Source organism: Osmerus mordax, chromosome 24 (assembly GCF_038355195.1).
Source record: "Osmerus mordax isolate fOsmMor3 chromosome 24, fOsmMor3.pri, whole genome shotgun sequence".
NCBI lineage: Eukaryota > Metazoa > Chordata > Actinopteri > Osmeriformes > Osmeridae > Osmerus > Osmerus mordax.
Window position 1 is genome coordinate 6,988,228 of NC_090073.1, and position 18,609 is coordinate 7,006,836.

At 50.3% G+C, this 18,609-nt stretch overlaps 1 protein-coding gene across 1 annotated transcript in view; it reads left to right on the forward strand.

The window, feature by feature from the left end:
* Positions 1-11,400: 11,400 nt before the first annotated feature.
* The window catches only part of tet3 (tet methylcytosine dioxygenase 3), a 24,050-nt gene continuing 16,841 nt past the window's right edge, over positions 11,401-18,609 (forward strand). The window contains 2 exon segments of the mRNA XM_067227694.1: positions 11,401-11,496; positions 18,432-18,609. The exon segment at positions 18,432-18,609 is cut by the window's right edge and continues 975 nt beyond it. Coding sequence (XP_067083795.1) covers positions 11,491-11,496; positions 18,432-18,609 — 184 coding nt within the window. The 5' untranslated portion in view covers positions 11,401-11,490.

Consider the following 18,609-nt stretch of genomic DNA (forward strand, 5'->3'; position numbering starts at 1 on the left):
CTAGCAGGGAAGGGCTTCACTTTTGGCCTTTCTTCCCCCCTCTCTCCCTCCTCCCTCTCTTTCCTCCCTTCCTTCCTTCCTTGCCTCCCCGTGTTTTTAGATGACAAGATTAGAGGAGGAGGTGACATGTAGGAATCTACTTTGGGACACGGGACCTCCTGAAGCACACAGGTCAGAAGAGTTCATCACAGGAAACCTGGACATTCGCCTGGCCTGGCTTGGCCTGGCCTTATAGTTCTTTTTTTCATATTTTTTTTTTCATGCACTGTAGGACAGGTATACAGGTTTAAGGCTTTGTCTAGTTCACCCTGACCAACAGTTTACAGCTGATACATAATTAACTTTCATGCCTCATTACAGAACAGGATAAGTGGATTGAGTAATTGGCCCAATTAAAACCTCGTAAAGCCTGGCTTTAATGAATGACATGAACACAGGAGACATACACATATGATGATGTAGGGATACTATACCAGACAGTGAGTTGTACATGTATGTTGTTAAGAAGCGCAGTGGTGCTCATGACCCTGGTTGAACTCTGACAGGCAGAAATGGCACGTCTCAGGGCTGGATCTGAAGACACCAGATAAGAAGCTAAATGCTTCCTTTTAGTTTCTAGAAAGGTCGAGCCAGCCGCGAGAGATTCTATCAGATTGACACGATCGTTTCGTTGACAGGATGAGGGTTGAATGGTTGTTGGTTTGAACCTGTGTACCCATCTCCCCCCCCCCCCCCATCACCTCCAAACCTGAGAATGAGAGAAGATGCGAGGGAGACAAGTGAAGTTAGAGGGAGATAGAGAGCGTGTGCTGGTACTGTGGACGTGACTGTGTGTGGTGGAGGTTTAGCGAGAAGAACAAGTAGGACACAGGGTGGGGAGTTTCGTGCTCGAGCCAGATCCACGCTGTACTCTGGTAGCCGACTCTGTGGTGGCTGATCGGTGACGCCATCTATCAGACCCCCTCCCCCACCCTCTCCTCGCCTCCCCACTGACCTCTGACCTTTGAGTGGGCTCACCATCCGAGTCCCCATCGCCCTGGCAACCACATCCCAGCAAACCAACAGACCTTTCTCTTAACAGAGTTGAGAGGAACACACTCACCCACACACACCCAGCATCCTAAAGCACGTGCTTTTTCTTTTAGTACGTAACGCAGTTGCCCGTACAAAGTACGTAGTGTATCATGCAGGATGCATACAGATGGAATTTGAGTCTTTCAAATGTTTTTAATTTTAATTTTTATAAACTCTACACTATTAGACACAACAGGCACAAGGCTGGCTGCCATTTGTACACTAGTCTATGCATGGGGACTAACTGTAGATCACGATGGAAGGATGCAGAGCAATGGAGCAGGGCAGGCTGGTGGCTGCCACAATCAGCCTCTATTTCCGCTTACTGCAGTTCCCATCTTTGATCACAAGGTGCTATAATGAACCCACCAGCGAATACAAAGCACTGAGGTCTCCTGCCCCTCGATTGCTCAATACCCCAAAACTGAGACTGAATCCCTGAAATTACCATTTTAACTTTCATATATATGATTGTTTGAACGCTAGTTTGATTAATTGATTTCACAGAAACTAGATCATATTTAATGTAAATTCACTGCTCCCTCTTTTTTTTGGACCCCTAGATACATCCTTTGTGTTTAGTATTACATTTACATTTAGTCATTTAGCAGACGCTCTTATCCAGAGCGACTTACAGTAAGTACAGGGACATTCCCCCCGCGGCAAGTAGGGTGAAGTGCCTTGCCAAAGGACACGTCATTTTGTACGGCTGGGAATCGAACCAGTGACCTTCTGATTCCCAGCCCGATTCTCTAACCGCTCAGCCACCTGACTCCCCAGTATGATATATATATATAACACTATATTTGTTCCTTATGGAAGATGGGGATCCACTTCGTGGGCATGACCTTACCTTAGTTGTATAGTACTTTTTCATTTTTGCTAGTTGGGCTATTGCTACATTTGAATGAAAGTAGAGATAAGTAGCCAACTTGTTCAAAATAACAAGACGTCTTGGGTTAGTTTTCCTTGTCCGCCCCAATTTTTGGAATCGCCTGCCTCCATCGGTGTTAATAGATATCAAACTCAACCTTTAACGTACGCAATTAAACATGAGCAAATTCGCAATACCTGCGACCAAGCACATGCACGCCTTTTTATGCGGATCAACATACTGACCAACTGAAAATACCAACCAACAGAGCGAGCTATAGAGCTGCTAGTCGCAGCAAAAAAAAAAAAAAATACTGTTGGTTTTGTGGAGATACATGATGGTGAGAGACTGCAGAGCGGAGAGATGGGCCAGTGCTGCACATCGCACCACAACCCTCCATCTCGCTCGTTTCCCATGGAGACAGGTGTCAGCGGTCAAGATGGATGTTTCTTTGTGTGGGTGTATGCCTGTGTTGTCGAGGATTACCAGTGGGCTTTAGGGAGCTATTGTGAGAGGAGAGGGGGTGGAGTGGCTTAATTAATGCCATTAATTGGTCTGTAATTACAAACTGAACTGCTCAGGCCCTTTTGTCCTTTCTCTCCACTTGGAAAAGCAGATGTTTTTACGACACATTACCAGGAAGGCCGTGTATTAGAGTTGCTGTGCTGTTCTGTAGACGGCAATGTGTTAAGGAGGGGATGGGGGGGGGGGATATTACAGGTTTGGGGGGTTGTGTGTGTGTGTGTGTTTGGGGGGAGATGGTGTGGTTATGGGTTGCCATGTTCTAATTGGTCTCATTGTTGTGAGTGCGGGAGTCGTGGAGGCGGTGTAGGAGTGTGCTGAGGTAGCCGTGGGCAGGCACAGTGCTTGTGTGTATGCGAGGACGCGTCCGTGTGTGTGTGTGTGGTCGACACAGATAAGTACGTCTGACAAGAGGTGGGTTTTCATCCCTCCCGTTAGACTGTTCGTCTGAGAACGTCGGAGCGAGCGGTCTAAATCGGGACTCAAAGTAGTCGTGCGCAATGTAACGTTGAACCGCGGGCGTTTCGCTAAGATTCACAACGTTGCCAGGTGACCAAGCCATAACACAGCGAGCCACAGACCACGCCGCTGCCGTTCACCCGGTCCCGCTTACTACAAATACACTCTCTCTCTCTCTCTCTCTCTCTCTCTCTCTCTCTCTCTCTCTCTCTCTCTCTCTCTCTCTCTCTCTCTCTCTCTCTCTCACACACACACACGTGGCTGCAGTGACGTCAGAAGAGGGGATTTCCCACGCCATATGAAAGACTGGGGCTCAGACAGACATTACAAACGCTGTGTCACTGTCTGGCTGCCTCGCTTCTACTAAGCACTACACCCTCTCCCCTCCTCCGCCTCCCTCCCTCGCGCGCTCCCTCCCTCCACCCCCAACTTCAACTCTCACTGACTTTCACTTCGTACGCGAGTCCTCCGCCACTCAACCCACCTCCATGTAGTCTTTAGCGTTTTTTTAAATATTTTTTTTTATCCTTTCAGTGTTCCATTGTAAATGTCAAGGATTTGGATTGATTTTTCATTCAGAAATAAACGCTTCTCTGGCCAGCAGGGGATATGTTCAATAACACCATGGCAACATAAACAAACAACACAGTGTCGTGGAAAGCCCTGGGTTGCTCGATCTGTTGTAGAAACGCTTTCCTGACTGTGAAGCCTTCGCCATCACCTTCTGAACCTCTCCTCCCAGGCTGAGGGAGCAGCGATGGTCACTTTTTGAAATGGTTCAGGACGTTGAGATGGACTGAGATGTTGACAGGGTGCTGTTGAGATGTTGAGATGATGTGAGATACTGCAGTTCTGTGTGAAACCCTATGTGACATTGCTTGTGAAAAGGGCCGTACAAATACAATTTCGATTTGGTTTTAATTTGAAATGTTTAGATGGTGTGAGAATCTGAGATGCCCGTTATGTAATGAGTCCCTAACTCAGATGGAAGGGTTTGGGAAACTCACATGGGAAACCAACACTGAAAGGGGCAGTGATTATATACTAAGTACACTTCAAAGGTTTATAAATTGCAATTAAAGGGAAACGCAAGTTGATCAAAGTTAATTATAGTGAAATATTATCCTTTCATCATCTTGTCCAATTACATTAATTTGTTTTTAACTTCTTATTTCTATTTTCTTCCCTATTGAAAATTCTATTCATAAACCAGTTTCTTCTTGTGGTGCAACATTTCCATATAGGCATAAATGTGCACAATGTGATTGTTTGTCCTGGTCATTGTGTGACTGCCCATGATTTGAGTCAGCACAATCGGTAGACTGGGAATAGTGTGCGTATGTGTGCGTGAGAGTGTATGTGTGTGTGTGTGTGCACTGCGCAGTCCAGTCCAGTTATTGCAGGCAGCCCTGACCCAGATGGTGCTCAGTGATAGCACATACCAGAGGCATTGTTTAGGGAAGCCAAGCTGGAGCAGATAATTGACAGCCATAGAGAGAGATCCCATCCCCCCATCCACCTTCCTCTCTGTCTCTCTGTCACTTACTCTTTATGGAGCTGCGCGCACCCACACACACACGCGTGCGCACGGACACACACGTACACACACATACACACACATACACACACATACACCCTCAATCTAGAACCCCCCTCTTTTAGCGTCACAGCTCTCTCTCTCTCTCTCTCTCTCTCTCTCTCTCTCTTCTCTCTCTCTCTCTCTCTCTCTCTTCTGTATTCACCCTAGCAGCAGAGCCCAGCCTGACTTCTGATTGGTTGCTTGGCTCTCTTTGTGAGCTATCTGTAGCGTGACGTCTCACCGGCTGTGTGTGTGTGTGTGTGAGTGAGAGAGAGAGAGAGAGAGAGAGAGAGGCTGTGTGTGACCGTGTGTGTGTATCTGGTTGAGGAGGAGGGGGAGCTATCACATCACGTATGCAGTCAGCTTCGCCTGCTGGAAAGACCGAGTGAGAGAGAGAGAGAGAGAGAGAGAGAGAGGGAGGAGGGGGGTTGCAAGAAAAAAGGTGGGAGGAGGTTCTGTGTAGTGCAGTAGTGATAGCGATCACAGAGACTGGCTTGAAGAGAAAAAAATCCCCCCCGACTCCCCCTCCCTCGTGCGTGTGCAGTAAACCTATTGGTGTAGGGAGCGAGCGAGCGAAAGAGAGGGAGGGAGAGAGAGAGAGAGAGAGAGAGAGAGAGAGAGAGAGAGAGAGAGAATGTGTGTACTAGGGCTAATGTAAAGCAGGATTAAAAACACAAGATGGCTTCCTGAATGGGCTGGAGCACAAACGAGAGAGAGAGAGAGTGATAGAGAGAGAGAGAGAGTGCTAGAGGTTAGACGGGAGGCAGCTGGAGTCTTCTGATGGGGATTCAGCCAGACGACGAAGAGAGAGAGCACACCAAGGCAGACTGGCTCTGTGGGTAAATATTAATTGCCAGGCAGGGATGATGGACAGGGACACAGAGGGGAAGAGAGAGGGGAGTCGGGGGGGCTTTTTGGGATTGAAAGGGGGGCTGCCGGCGAGACTAGGGCAAACTGGAGACAAAACACTGCCGGCACACTAAACAGCTAGACGGGGTTAGTGGGGGCATATTAAATGTGCAACTGCTGTTGTGTGTTCATTGTTCCAGGCATATTACAGCTATGACAACCATCCTGTGTAATATCTCCTCATGTTTCCTCTCTCCCTGTAGCGTGATATGATGACAGTGGCATGCGTATGTTGTGCATTGATAGGTAAGATAAGGTGTTGCCAAGATATTGGCAACATATATTTAAACGTTTGATTTATGCCCTGTGTGAATTCAGTGGCAGAGCCACAAACGGAATGAGAGGGATTCCATAATTCCATAATTAAAATAGAGTCCTTTTTTGCTGTCTCTCACTCATTCTGCTGGCAAGAGAGTACTGAGGAGTCTTGCCAGTTTTACATGTGAAGAACACAGACATTTAGGGGGGATTTTCTCGAAGAAGACATGCTCATTGAATCAGCATGTCTGGATTGACGTGCCCCTTTTGAAAGGGCTCTTGTCGCATTATTCTATTAATTGTCATTCTTCTCCCTACTCTCTCTTTCTCTCGGTCTTGCCCCCTCTCTATCCTTCTCTCCCTCTCTCTGTCCCTCCCTCCATCCCTGCTTCCCTCCCTCCTGGAGAAGTTGGGACATTTTAAGGACAACAGTAAAGACTGGTGTGTAAATCCTGGTCTGGCAGCCAAGGTAAGAGAACAGATCATCTGGGGAAGAATATATTGTGTGCGTGTGTGTGTACACATGTAAGCGTGTGTGTGTGTGCGCGTGTGAGAATGAGGGCATCGTACCTTGTGTTTCAGCAGCAGGGTGTTCCTGTTCCCTAGTGTCCAGGCTGTTTTGTTTGTTACTTCCATTCGCCTTGGGCTCAGTGAAGTGTCATTTCATTCACCGAGGAACCCCTTTGAGTCGTGTTCAAGAAAGGTTCGGGTTGTCAGAATCGAATGTCAATGACCGCCACTTTATGCGTCTGTAGGTCGCGGGTGTGTGCGCAGAAACATGTCTGTCTGGGAGTAGACGCTCTTTTCTTTTTTTTTTGCTGTAGAGAACCACGCCCACATCAGGACTAGGGTCAGCCCCTTGCCATGTGTCTGGTTGTGGTGTTATGGCTCTGACAGGCAGTCATGTGTTCTCGAGCTTCTCTGAGTTCCGGGGTCCATGGCGGAGCCACTCAGGGAGAGCAGAGCGAATTCAAACAGGCGCTATCTTCTCCCTCGCTCTGGTTGGCCAGCTTCTCAGGCAGTGGCGTCGATGAGTCGGAGTCAGGGTGACGCGTGTGTGTGTGCGACGTTGTTCGTGTGTGTGTGTGTGTGAGAGTCAGAGCGCTGATTTAAAGAGTCCCGGGCTGGCGAGGGATTGGCGGCAAAAACCCGGCGTGTGTCGAGAGGCGGCCAACGCGAGGAGAGCAGAAGAGAGAGAACAAATCACTGAACACACACACACACCCCCACACACACACGGTCGGTAGCCAGGGGCGGACCTTACTCTCAAAGTTTTCAAGTCAGTTGAGGTAAACAGAGTAAAAGTTAGTGTGTCACGGAGGCACGCGCCCAAGTGTGTGTGTGCGTGTGGACTTGAGTAACCTGTAGCGCACAGCTTTTCAGCGCTGCTGTTCCCCGGTTCTCCGAGCTGTGGCACACTTGTGTGTGTTTGTGTGTGTTTGTACGAGTGAAAACTCTGAGCCGTGGCTTCATAGAGAATGTACACACTTCTTTACCATCTCTCCACAGCAGAGAAGCGTTACTGGAATGAGTTTAACTAGTCACAGCTGTCCGACACAACATTCCCATGTTAAAGAATCGAGCTGTTAGCATTTGACCCTTCGTTCAGTCAAACGTTTGTTTTTATTTATGTCATTTGGGGTGTTATTAAGGACGTGAGAATTTCGATTTCTTAGTTCAGAGTGTAGTTTACTGGTGAACGCTGTTCCTTGTCGAGCAAAGTCTCTGTGTCTGTTGTGTGTTGTCCTGCTAGTGAAAGACAAAAATGTAAATCAATTGACATTGTAGTTCTTATCTACCTATCATCCTGTCTGATTACACGTACTGTACTTACCAGCTAAATCTCCTGATGTCCATCTGGCACCAAGCTTTAGCATGCTACTGGATAAACCAGTCTCAAGTCACTCAACCATGGCAATTTCCTCAAACTGTTCTTACAGCATAAATGTTACATGTTTACATTTGGCTGTAGAAAGTCATAGTACTTGTGTGTCAGTTGTGGTTTACAATATAGACTGCTCTATTTAAATTTAAAAAAACATTTTACGGAACGTCAATTACTGGTACATGGTTACATTTCCCTGGTTACCATGTGGGCGGGTGTAGCTGTAGAGTATTTGCCCGCAGATCAAGAGGGTACAAGTTCGACTCCCCTTCAGTATGTTGTTTTAGATTAAAAAAAACATCTGCTGAATGAATACATTATTTGGTTAACAGCCATCTAAGGTCGCTGTGCTGGAGCAGCTATAGGCTCACTTTGTTGTCAGGGCAACGCACCTTGGTCAGAGCAAAGGGCCACCATGTTACGTCAGCGGCACAGCAGAAGGTCTCTCGTTTGTTGTACCAGGAGCAGTACTATCAACCTGTCACTATAGTTCCCAGTACAGCATCTCAAATCTCTGTTTTACTCATTTCAAGCCTTTCGTAGAAGCTAGCTCTTAAAGAAACGAACGCAAAATGACCACAAAACTATGGCGCCGACACACAGACTCCTCTCGTTATATAAACTTCGCACAGGATTTCCTCTTCTGTCATCCGTCGCTTTGAGACACCGCCGGGGTGTTTTTCTGGAAACTCAGACAGAACTGTGACATGAATTAGTCACCGGCTACAGCGTGACAGAGGGTGACGGCAGGTGGAAAGTTGAGCGGTAGTAGGTTCAACCATGTGCGGAATCAAACCCCACAACCTCCCCCCCCCCCCCACCCCCCTAATCAACCAGGGTTGGCGCTGCCCTGGTTTCTGTGGTAACACTGAATGGCAGATGACATCATTGAAGTAATCTTAGCCAGGTCCCTCCCCTACTGGTTGTTTACACGACACGCCGGCCACATGTGTGCGTGTCTGTGAGAACGTCGTGTTTCTAGGTAGGTCGTAGTCGCGCTCAGGAAACGCGCTGAGTCAGATTTGTTATGGTCGCCGATTGTGTGTGTGAGTCCCATCTCATTAAAGGCCACCGTTGCTGCATTACTGAATCGGAGGACTTTAAACTTTAAAGAGCTGATCTATTGTCCCACGTGTTCGGATGTTTAACCTCAGAACGCCGGATGGGAACCAGCGTTTTGAAACAAACCTTTCCTCATCCCAAACAGTCGCTCGAGAAGGGTGCGTGTCTGGGTTTTCTCAAGTTCAGTTCAAGTTGAGTTCGCTAGCACACCCCTTAATCGTCAGAAGTCAAAGCCGAGGACTCACTGAGGTGTGGGGGGGAACGTCGACTTATCATTTGCGGATCAACCGCACAGCTCCTGGCTTTCGCCAACAGCTTGCTTGCTGTCGCACAGAGAGCGCTCACTCAAATGTCAGAAAGGGTGACGAGCTCGGTGTCGTGTTGTCGTGTTTCTGCTCTAATTAACGGCACACAGGTCGTCTGTCATCTCAAGTCATGTCTGTCTGGGCATGTGCCGGTTGGAGGACGAGGGGGAGGAAGATGGGGGTGGGGGTGTAGGTAGGGGAGAAGCCGTCTCTGGTGGGTGGTGGGTGGCGGGGGGGGTTCTCCAGCTGTGCCACAGAGGAAGCGTGACTCCTACCGAGTCCTCCACCGCACTCCCGATCCTCCTCCTGCCACGGAGGTCCTGTCACCAGGGTTTACAAGCCCGATGCACAGCTGTGGCTCCCGTTGTCACGGGACAGCATCCCTGACGGACCGGGGGCTGGGCTCCCGCGTTCAGACGCCTTACAACGCCACTCCAACCCAGTTATTTCACGACAAACATCCCCCGCAAAACGGTTGGTTTGAAACGACAGTTGATGTGGCGCTCCGGTCTCCAGGCTGATACTGGTATGTGGAGTAGCTCGCCCTGCGGTGCTGCAGACCAGCGCTGGCCCTTTAAGACGGGCTACGCCTGAGCCGAACATATGGGGAGCTAATCTTAGCCCGACTCCTCGGAGAGACAGGACTGGCAGTACTCCACTGTGCAGGGCTTCTCTCTCCCTCTTCCCCTCCCCCTCTACCGCTCTCTACCTCTCCCTCCCTCTCTCTCTCTCTCTCTCTCTCCTCTCTCTCTCTCTCTCTCTCTCTCTCTCTCTCTCTCTCTCTCTCTCTCTCTCCTCTCTCTCTCACCTCTCTCTCTCTCTTTCCCTCCCTCTACATCCATCTCTCTCTCCCAGGCGCGATGTGTGGTGTTACGATGCCGCCGGTGCGAATCGTTTCACCCCCCCAGTTCGATTTCGCCTCTTTAACTTTATTTTCTTTGCTCCTCGTTCGCTTAAACACCCCGAAGCCTTCCCCCTCACATCCCCCTCTCTTTCTCGGGGTTCCCAAATCTGCCGCACAAAGAGCACTCTCTTTTAAAAAAAGAACTCCCCACCCACCTCCTGCCTGGTGGAGTGTGTTTAGAGGCTCCACCCCACAGCCCCCTCCCCTCCCTCCCCCCTCCCCTCCTCTCTTTGGTGAGGATTGGAGAGTAAGAGAGGCAGGCCTGGCGCTCCAGCTGGGCTGTGCGTGCAGGCTTGCACGTGCCTTGTGTCAGGCAGGGCTGGGTCCGGAGTTATGATGACAGAGAGGGAGGACCTGGAGCGGGCGCGCCGCAGCACCCCCTGCATCGCCCCGCATCAACGCTCTGCCCGGAGGTGGAGCTCGCGGCCAAGAGGACGATTTGGAGGATCGGGGGGGGGGGGGGGGGGGGGGGGGGGGAGTGGGGGGGGAGACAAAGAAATATAGGAGGGGGGAAAAAACGAATGCTGCTGAAAAAAACGAGGCCATTGGACATGTCAAGGTGACATCATTAGTTTAAATATTTTACAGTTGAAGTTTGGTCCGGGTAGATAGGATCTCACCATGAGTGGATACAACGCTCTCTGAGTTCACGTCACGCCCACAGTGCACCCGGTGACCCTCGGGATTGTGTGCGTGTGAGTAAACAGGTCATTAGCACACGCTAACTGCACACACTAGCAGGACACGCTAGCAGGACACGCTAGCAGGACACGCTAGCAGGACATGCTAGCAGGACACGCTAGCAGGACATGCTAGCAGGACACGCTAGCAGGAACACGCTAGTGTACTGCCTCACGTACAGATGGAGGCGCCTCTAAGTGGGCTGTTGCGTGCTTTTCTAAGTGTGTGTAAGAAATGGACTGTGTTTTCAGTTTACTTGTCTCAACGAGTGAGTGTGTGTGTGTATTGACTGAGCGTGGCGCATCCAAATCAGATGACCTTGATGTCATCAGAGCAGAGGGTAATGGGGGATGGATATGGAGTGGGGGTTGGGCTGGAATATAGAGCAGATATCTGATTTTCCGTGGATGCGTGTGTGTGTGTCTCGTGCGTGTGTGTTTTATGGATTTCAGCATGCTGCAGTGTGGTTCATTTCTGGACAGCTCTGTGTGTAGAATGTAGAGTACAGCAACTCCCACTCTGGAGATGGGAAGTGATTCTGTTGTGGTTGAGCTGTCAACGTTCTTCATCGCTGGCTCTTGCCGTTTCCTCTCAACTGTCAACGTGGGGGGGGGGATGACGACATATGCGGGGGTGGTGGTCACATGGTCACCTATTTAGGGGAATTGTGTTCACATTATCATCATTTCATCAGTTTATTCCCTGTGTTTCTCCTACTGTCACGGTCGTGATATGGTAATCGGTGCTGTGTTTGTGGTTTGCAAGAAAAGTTGAGTCAGGGTTAGTCATATAGTAGGGAGTGGATCAAACCAGAAAACATGCCAGTCACCACTCCTACAACTTGTGTGTGTGTGTGTGAAAGAGAGAGAGAGAGAGATGGGGGTGGAGAGCTCAGTCTGATTCTAGTCTGACTGGTATTGAGATGATTAAACGTCTCGTAGCATCTCACCGTGCACCTCGTGCCGGGAAAGCAGCGCCATGACGGTAAGTGTCCTCGCCATCGTCCACCGTTTCTCCACTTCTCCTTGGTTCCGTTCGTGTTCTCGTCTCCTATCTCTCTCACTCTCTCTCTCTCCTCATCAACTCATCTCCTATGTCTCTCTCTCTCTCCTCATCAACTCGTCTCCTATCTCTCTCTCTCTCTCTCTCTCTCCCTCATGTCTTATGTTCTCTTGTTGCCATGGGAACCTCACAGCACTGTTTGGTGGGCATGCCGGGTTACGCCCAGAGGGTTAGAAGTCTGTGGTAATTGTACGTGTGCCAGGGAGGTTACACACCCGAACACAGGTGTTGCGTATCTGTTAGGGTTGTGGAGTGTATAGACGTGTGTGTGTCCTCAGAAGAGGATAGGACAGGTGACAGTTGCAACTGTGTAGTTCTAGCGTTACGTAAAAAATCCGAGATAGCGATTCTGTCTCTGGGTAATGAAATGACTCGCATCTCGCGTTTCTCCGAATTGAATATCATGCTGCTGGCTGTGTTGAGGAGCCTGGCGATATCTGGGTCAGGGTTTGGGTTTGTGCCCTCCTCTCATGGTGTCACTCTGTCACCGCCTCAGTGGAGAGGTGTCCCCTTTTACGGGGACTTCAGCCAACCAGGGGTCCTTCTAGAGGCTTTCTACAAGAACAGGCACATTTATTGGACTTCTCTTGGACTGTTCTGACTAGTCTGTCTTTCTTTCAATGTGTTTTGATAGTTCTAGGAAAGACAGCAAGCGTTAGCCAGGAGAGTGAGTGAAAAGGGTGTGTGTGTGTGGTTGGGGGGGTTGCAGGGTCCACACACACACACTCTGCCGGGGTGAGGGTGGGAGGATCCGGTGACGTAACAGCAATGTCAGAACTGCGTTGCTCCTCTTCCTCCCACCCTGCTCTCGCTCATTGGCACTTCCTGGTCACGTGACGCGACACACTTCCCGTTCTAGGCTCGGGCTCAGGTTGTTTTTGTTGTGGTTTGTCTAAAGGTTCTGCACGGTTGTGTATGTGTGTGTGTGCGCATGTGTGCCGAAACGATCTGGATCCCAGACAGGCATGGAGTGACAGAGCGAGGCGCAAACAAGAGACAGGGACAGGAGCCAAGCGAGAGAGAGAACGAGAGAGAGAGGAGACAGAGAGGGAGAGGGAGAGAGAGAACGCCCGAACGACACGGAGCGAGGGAAAGCCAGAGAAAAGGTGGCTGAAGTTAATCCAGTCTAAGCACTGCGCCGACTGCACATGCTCAGTCATAATAAGAACATAACGTTGCGCAGTAGCTGACAAGGATCTGCATGTGGGGGCGCCGGGGGGGGGGGGGGGGGTGAGGCGGCCATGTTTCCCCCCCCCCCCCCCCCCACCTCGTCCTCCTGGCTGCTTTTCCGCCCGAAGCCGGCCGAAACTCCCGCGATGTCGAAGGACGGAGAGAGGAAGAAGACAGAGAGAGCGGAATGAAGGGGAGAGGCAAGAAAAGAAGAGAAAGAGAAGGGCACGGAGCGAGGGAAGCCCCAGGAGGGGTAGTATGACCCAGTGGAGCCTCAGCCAACGAGCGATGACGCCAAACCAGAGCTATGGTGAGGAGGAATCCTTGAGAGTTGGAGGGTAAGAGAGGGAGAGGGAGGGAGGGAACAGTAGACCAACCGAGAGGAGACGAAAGAGGAGAGGGAGAGAGCGGCAGCAGAGGGGACGGGCCGGCGGAGTTGTCCGGTCTTTCGGCGCAAAAAAACGACGTGTCTGTTTTCCCCGCTTGTCTCTCGTAGCCGCGTCCCTGCCGCGTCGGTCAGACGCCCGGCTGCGACTCGCACTCGCTTCCCTCTTCCTCCTTTTGCTGCGGAGAGGAGCCACCTGAAAGCGACACGCAGACTTGCATTTCTGGTCGAATGAGTTCCGTCTCTTGCTCAACACTTCCTGGTTATCTCTCTTCCCTCACAGTCCTCTCTCTGCCGATCTCTACGGCTTCCCTCGTCATCCCTCGCGCCGCCAAACTGTCGTCCGCGGCTCGTCGCTCCGTACCACAGCCTGGTCCTCATCTCCCTCCGCCGCCGCCGCCACAAATAGCGTCTCTCTCTCCTTCACATTTCCGGATCGTTCTCGTCCTTTTCCAGCGGATTCTTCGGGGAAACGATAGGCCACGGGGAAGGACTGAGCGTAAACGGTCGGTCGCGCGAAACAGTTTGCCACCTTTTAGAGCCAGTCTGCAGCCAGTGCCATCGCCCTCCTTCGTTGTGTACGAAACCTCCCTTGCTTCCTATCATGTTGGCTTGTCCTCCTCTCCCTTCCTGGGACGAGCTGGCAGGTGGAGGGAGAGGCTCACTGGAGCGAGAGAGAGAGAACAAACATTCAGTAAAACGGTTTAAGACGACAGAACATCGAAATAAATTGTCAGGGGTTTCCAGATGGCCACGGATTACAATGGAGTCAGGCGCTCTGCAAAAAACGCGAGCCGCGAGGAGCACAGCCACCACATCTCCGACCGCTTCTGCGAAACATTTTCACGTTGTTTTTCTTTTTCCTATTTCATTTTCCTGTTGATGTGGCAGCGGGCGAGGTTGCGATCGCACGGCGGTTTCAGTTGCCTTTAGACCTTCCAACCGGCACTGCTCTCAGATATTCCGATGGCTAGCTTTAAGCAGACAGACTAAACGTGTCACATGACGCCGAACATGATCTGATATGTTTAAAGTGTCAGGATTTAGGACTGTTTGTGTTATAGAGAGGGCGTTCTGTTCATTGGTTACAGCTCTTCTGCACTGTGCTGTTTCCAAGGCTGCTGCTAGCGTCCATCCCACCAGCTCCCCCCCCTCCCCCTCTCTCTCTCTCTCTCTCTCTCTCTCTCTCTCTCTCGCTCTCTCCCCATTTCCTTACCTCTCTCTTCCTCTCTCTCCTATTTTTTCTCTCCCTTTCCCCAACTCCTCTTTCTCTCCGTCTGCCTGCCTCCCTCCTCTCACTGTCCTTCTCTCCCTGTCTCTCTCCCTCCCGCGCGCGCTCTCGCTCCCCGCTCAACACACGCTCCTCCATTCCATCGTACGTGCCCACTGTGGCTCAGATAATGGCCTCTCGCTCTGCACACACAGAGAGGAGAGGGGGAGGAGAGGGAGGGGGGAGGCTGAGCGAGAGGGAGGGTGAGCAGAGGGTGAGCACGAGAGCGAGAGAGAGAGAGAGAGAGAGAGAGAGAGGAGAGAGAAAGGAGGGGGCTGCGTGGGGGAAGCAGACCGCGAGCACCAGAGAAAGAAAGGGGATATTGAAAAGGAAGGGAGGAGCAGAGGGAGATAATGAGAGAGGAAAAAGGGAAGCAACACAGAGCGACGAGCGTAAGGAAGAGACGGAGGGCGAGCGTGCGTCGGGGGAGGCGTGCGTAAGTGTGTGTGCGTGCGTGCGTGCGCGCGTGTCGTCGCTTGTGTGCCGCACTGAAGGTGAAAAAAAAAAAAAAAGCCTCCAACCAGGATAGCGGCCGCTTCTCTCTCTCTCGCTAGCTCCCTTTAGCTCCGCCAGCCTGGGAGTGTGGCTCATGCCCCTCTGCACCTCCTCCTCTGCCCTCCGCGCCGTGTCCAGCCGCCCTGTCAGGACGCCTCGACTCGCGTAAGTAGCCGGGGCGCCTCGCTCCTCGCCGGGGGGGGCTCCGTTGTCACCGTGTCTCCTGCGCGTTTCCTCGCGTTGAGAGCCGAGAGCAAAGGAACGATAGGGAATGGGGGGGGGGGGGGGGGGGGGGGGGTTGGGGGTGGTAGGAGGGGTGGAGGGGGGTGAGGACGAGGAGAGAAAAGGAGGGGGGGGGTTGTCGTGTGTCTAACTGTGTGGGATTTATGTTCAGCTGTCTACTCTCAGGCTCTACCCCCCCTTCCTTGCTTGTCCCTTCCCCTCGCTTCCCCTGCTTTTGTGCTGTCAACCTTGAGGGGGGCATCTGTTTTGCACCGGTGGATTGTTGTAAGGCAGGCAGGCAGGCAGGCAGACTGGCTAGGCAAACGTGCAGTTTAAAAGGCCTTCTCTCTTTCTCTCTCACACTCTCTCTCTCTCTCTCTCTCTCCGTACTACTGCGTCTAACAGGTTAGACGGTGCCCTCAGGTTGGGCGTGTTGATGTTTTGGAAGCACTACCGTGCAGTGTGTACAGTGTGTGTATGTGTAAGAGGGAGTGTGTCCTGGCAAGAGAGTAGGTCTCTGTCTGGCACGCTGTAAATAGTTGTTGGAGCACGTGGTGTGTGCTGTCAGCAGTGCTGGAGTCTGCCTAGGTGCCTGCAGGTGTGAGAACAGCGCATGAGAGAGAGAGAGAGAGAGAGAGTATTCTGAGAGTATTCTGTCAAGTGTAATATAATAAGCACTGCATACCGGTTCCAAGAGTTGTTAGCGCCTGGTGTGATTGTGTTTGTAAAGTACAGTTGCTTGTGTTGCTGTTGTGCCACTGTTTGAAGCTTGGTCTTACAGGGTTACTGTGTTTATGTCAGTGTGAGGGAGTCAGTGGGAATGTGTGTGTGTGTGTGTGCGTGTGTGTGAAAGAGAGAGAGAGAGACACACAGAGAGCGAGAGAGAGAGAAAAGAGGAAAAGAGAGCAGTCAAAAACACGAGTGCTTGCGGCCACGCTGTTTGAACACCGCATCAGTTTTCATAACTGTGCTTAACCTAACTCTCCTCCTCCCCCCTCCCTACCTCCCTACCTCCCTCCTTCCTCAAACTAGTCTGTGATAGAGCACATTTGGCCTCTCACATATCGCAAGCCGGCTGTCCAACAGCCTCCCCCCAACCCCAGCCACCCCCCACCCCTTGCCCCCCCCCCCCCCTCCTGAGCAACTGGCTTGTCCAATGATTAAATAGTTCCGAAAGGCTCATTTCCATATATTCAAAGTATGGAGAAGCTGAATGTCTGCCCCACGTCCACTATGAACCCACAATGGAGCAGCGAGCTAGGACCCTAGTCTTTTATGACTGTGGTGTACAGGTGAACTACCCTGCTGGCTCTATCTGTGGCGCATGTCATTCTATGAGGTTTGTAGGTGCATTGTTCCTGTACTACATGTATGTAGCTGCTCTCTTTGTCAATATTGTCTCTCAGCTCTTGCCTTTACTCTCATTTACTTTCATTGCCTGTGTGTGTGTGTGTGTGTGTGTGTGTGTGTGTGTGTGTGTGTGTGTGTGTGTGTGTGTGTGGTGTCCTTACAAGGCAACAGTTGCTGTCACAGTCAAATACTTCCTCAGTTGGGCTAGGCGGTCTCTTGACTAGGTCCAGAGTCCATTAAGATAGTGTCCTATCTAAAAGGCTGTGTTGTTGCCTGGGTTCCTGTGAAGCCAGGCTGCAGTGGAAGGTGTGTTCGCAGCTTGTTATGCCGTCTTTTACACCCCAGCGTGTTCATCAGGGGGTTATCTATGTTCACCACACATCCTCAAACAGCAGCCAGCAGCGTCAGCGCGCAGCCTTACCATCCGCAAGCAAAGAAACGCAAAGCTTCCACCTGACTCGATGTAAAAATGCTGGATAAGCTGGAAAGGACAAATATTACCATTTTAAACTACTATATTACTGTATAGAACTATAGCATGCTACTGTTGTATCTGAACCAGTTGATAAACCATGGCTGGTGTGCCTGTCAGGGTTGAGAGTTCGTCTTTCATATTTCTAATGGAAGTTTTTAACTGCAACATAGTAGTATTGAACTGCAAGTAACATATCTGAACCAGTTGTCATGTGTTGTCAAGGTGATGGTAAACCCATTAGTATTGGTCAACTAATTGATTTGCAATAGTGTGTTGAATGATGTCACAAGGCCTGTTACTTCAACACTGGCTCTTTGTGAAAACTGTCTATTGAAGCAACAGCTAATTCAGTTCCTTATCCTAACTGACCTGGGGGGTATTCCAGGTAGCGGGTTTAACAAACTCTGAGCCTAACCCTGAACTCTCAGTTGAGTTACTTTAAAATTGGAAACTCTGAAAACTCGGTTCCAGAAAAGCTGATTTGAATTTGTTAACTCAACTCGGAGCACGTCAACTCTGAGTTAAGCGCGCGCATGAGAACTATTAAAAGCCAACATCAATGGAGCTCCGATACTGGGATCAACCATGGCACCCAGCAACAAAAAACCTTGTCCTACTTCACCACACTTCAGATATAAGTTTTATTTTGTGTTCAATCTGAGCACATATTACGGAAAAAAAGCAACACGGCTGTAGCAGCGTATACAATTGCCATGGGAGACAAACTGCCAAGTCAATGCATACATTTGATGTAATAGCCAGTCCATACCGTTAATATTACCGAAGAAAAAGTTGGAGACTTAATAAAATAGCATGTTCAATGTTATATTAAATATAAAAACATACTTCAAACAGGTAAGACATATTTTGCTTAAGCTATACGCTTGTGATTGTAGCCTCGAAGTCACCTTGGTTTTAATCATATATCGACATGATGCAAAGTAAATATCAATTGGTTCCTATTTCAACTTGTAATAGCAGTTTCCCCCAACAGAATGCTTTCAAATCAAATCAAAATGTGTTTGTATAGCCCTTTTTACACGCAAGCATGTCGAGGGGTTCACATACGCCCATAGAACTGCCCCTCAACCAACCTAAACCCTCAAGGAAGACAAGGAAAAACTCCCAGAAAAACCCACTGCAGGAGAAAAAATTGAAGAAACCTTGGGAGGAGCAATTCAATGAGGGATCCCCTCATTGAATGTGTGTGTGTGTGTGTGCGTGCGCGTGCACGTGCGTGTGTGCGTGAGTGAATGTGTGTGTAGAGAGACTGGAAAAGAGAGAAAATCTGACCAAGGGAATTCATTTCATTCATATCAGCCTCACAGTTGATAGTTAATGTTTGTGGAGTGCGGTTTTTATTGAAAACCTTTATTTCTACAGTGTTTGGTTGCTAATGACATGTCTAACCTTGGTCCTCTCTCTATATCTCTCTCTCTCCATCTCATTCTTCCCCATCACTTTCTCTCCCTCCCTTTTCTCCCTTTCAGACTGTTTTCGACGCGGTTCCAGTGGATGGCCCCAGAAGAGGAGGCCAGATGGAAATCAGGTCACATGACCGCCTCGAGGAGGTGGCGTTGAGCCTGGAAGCGACCGATGGACCGAGGCGGTACCCCGGTGAACAGGAGGGTGCCCTGGAGGGCGGAGGAGGAGGGGCAGCCCTGGAGC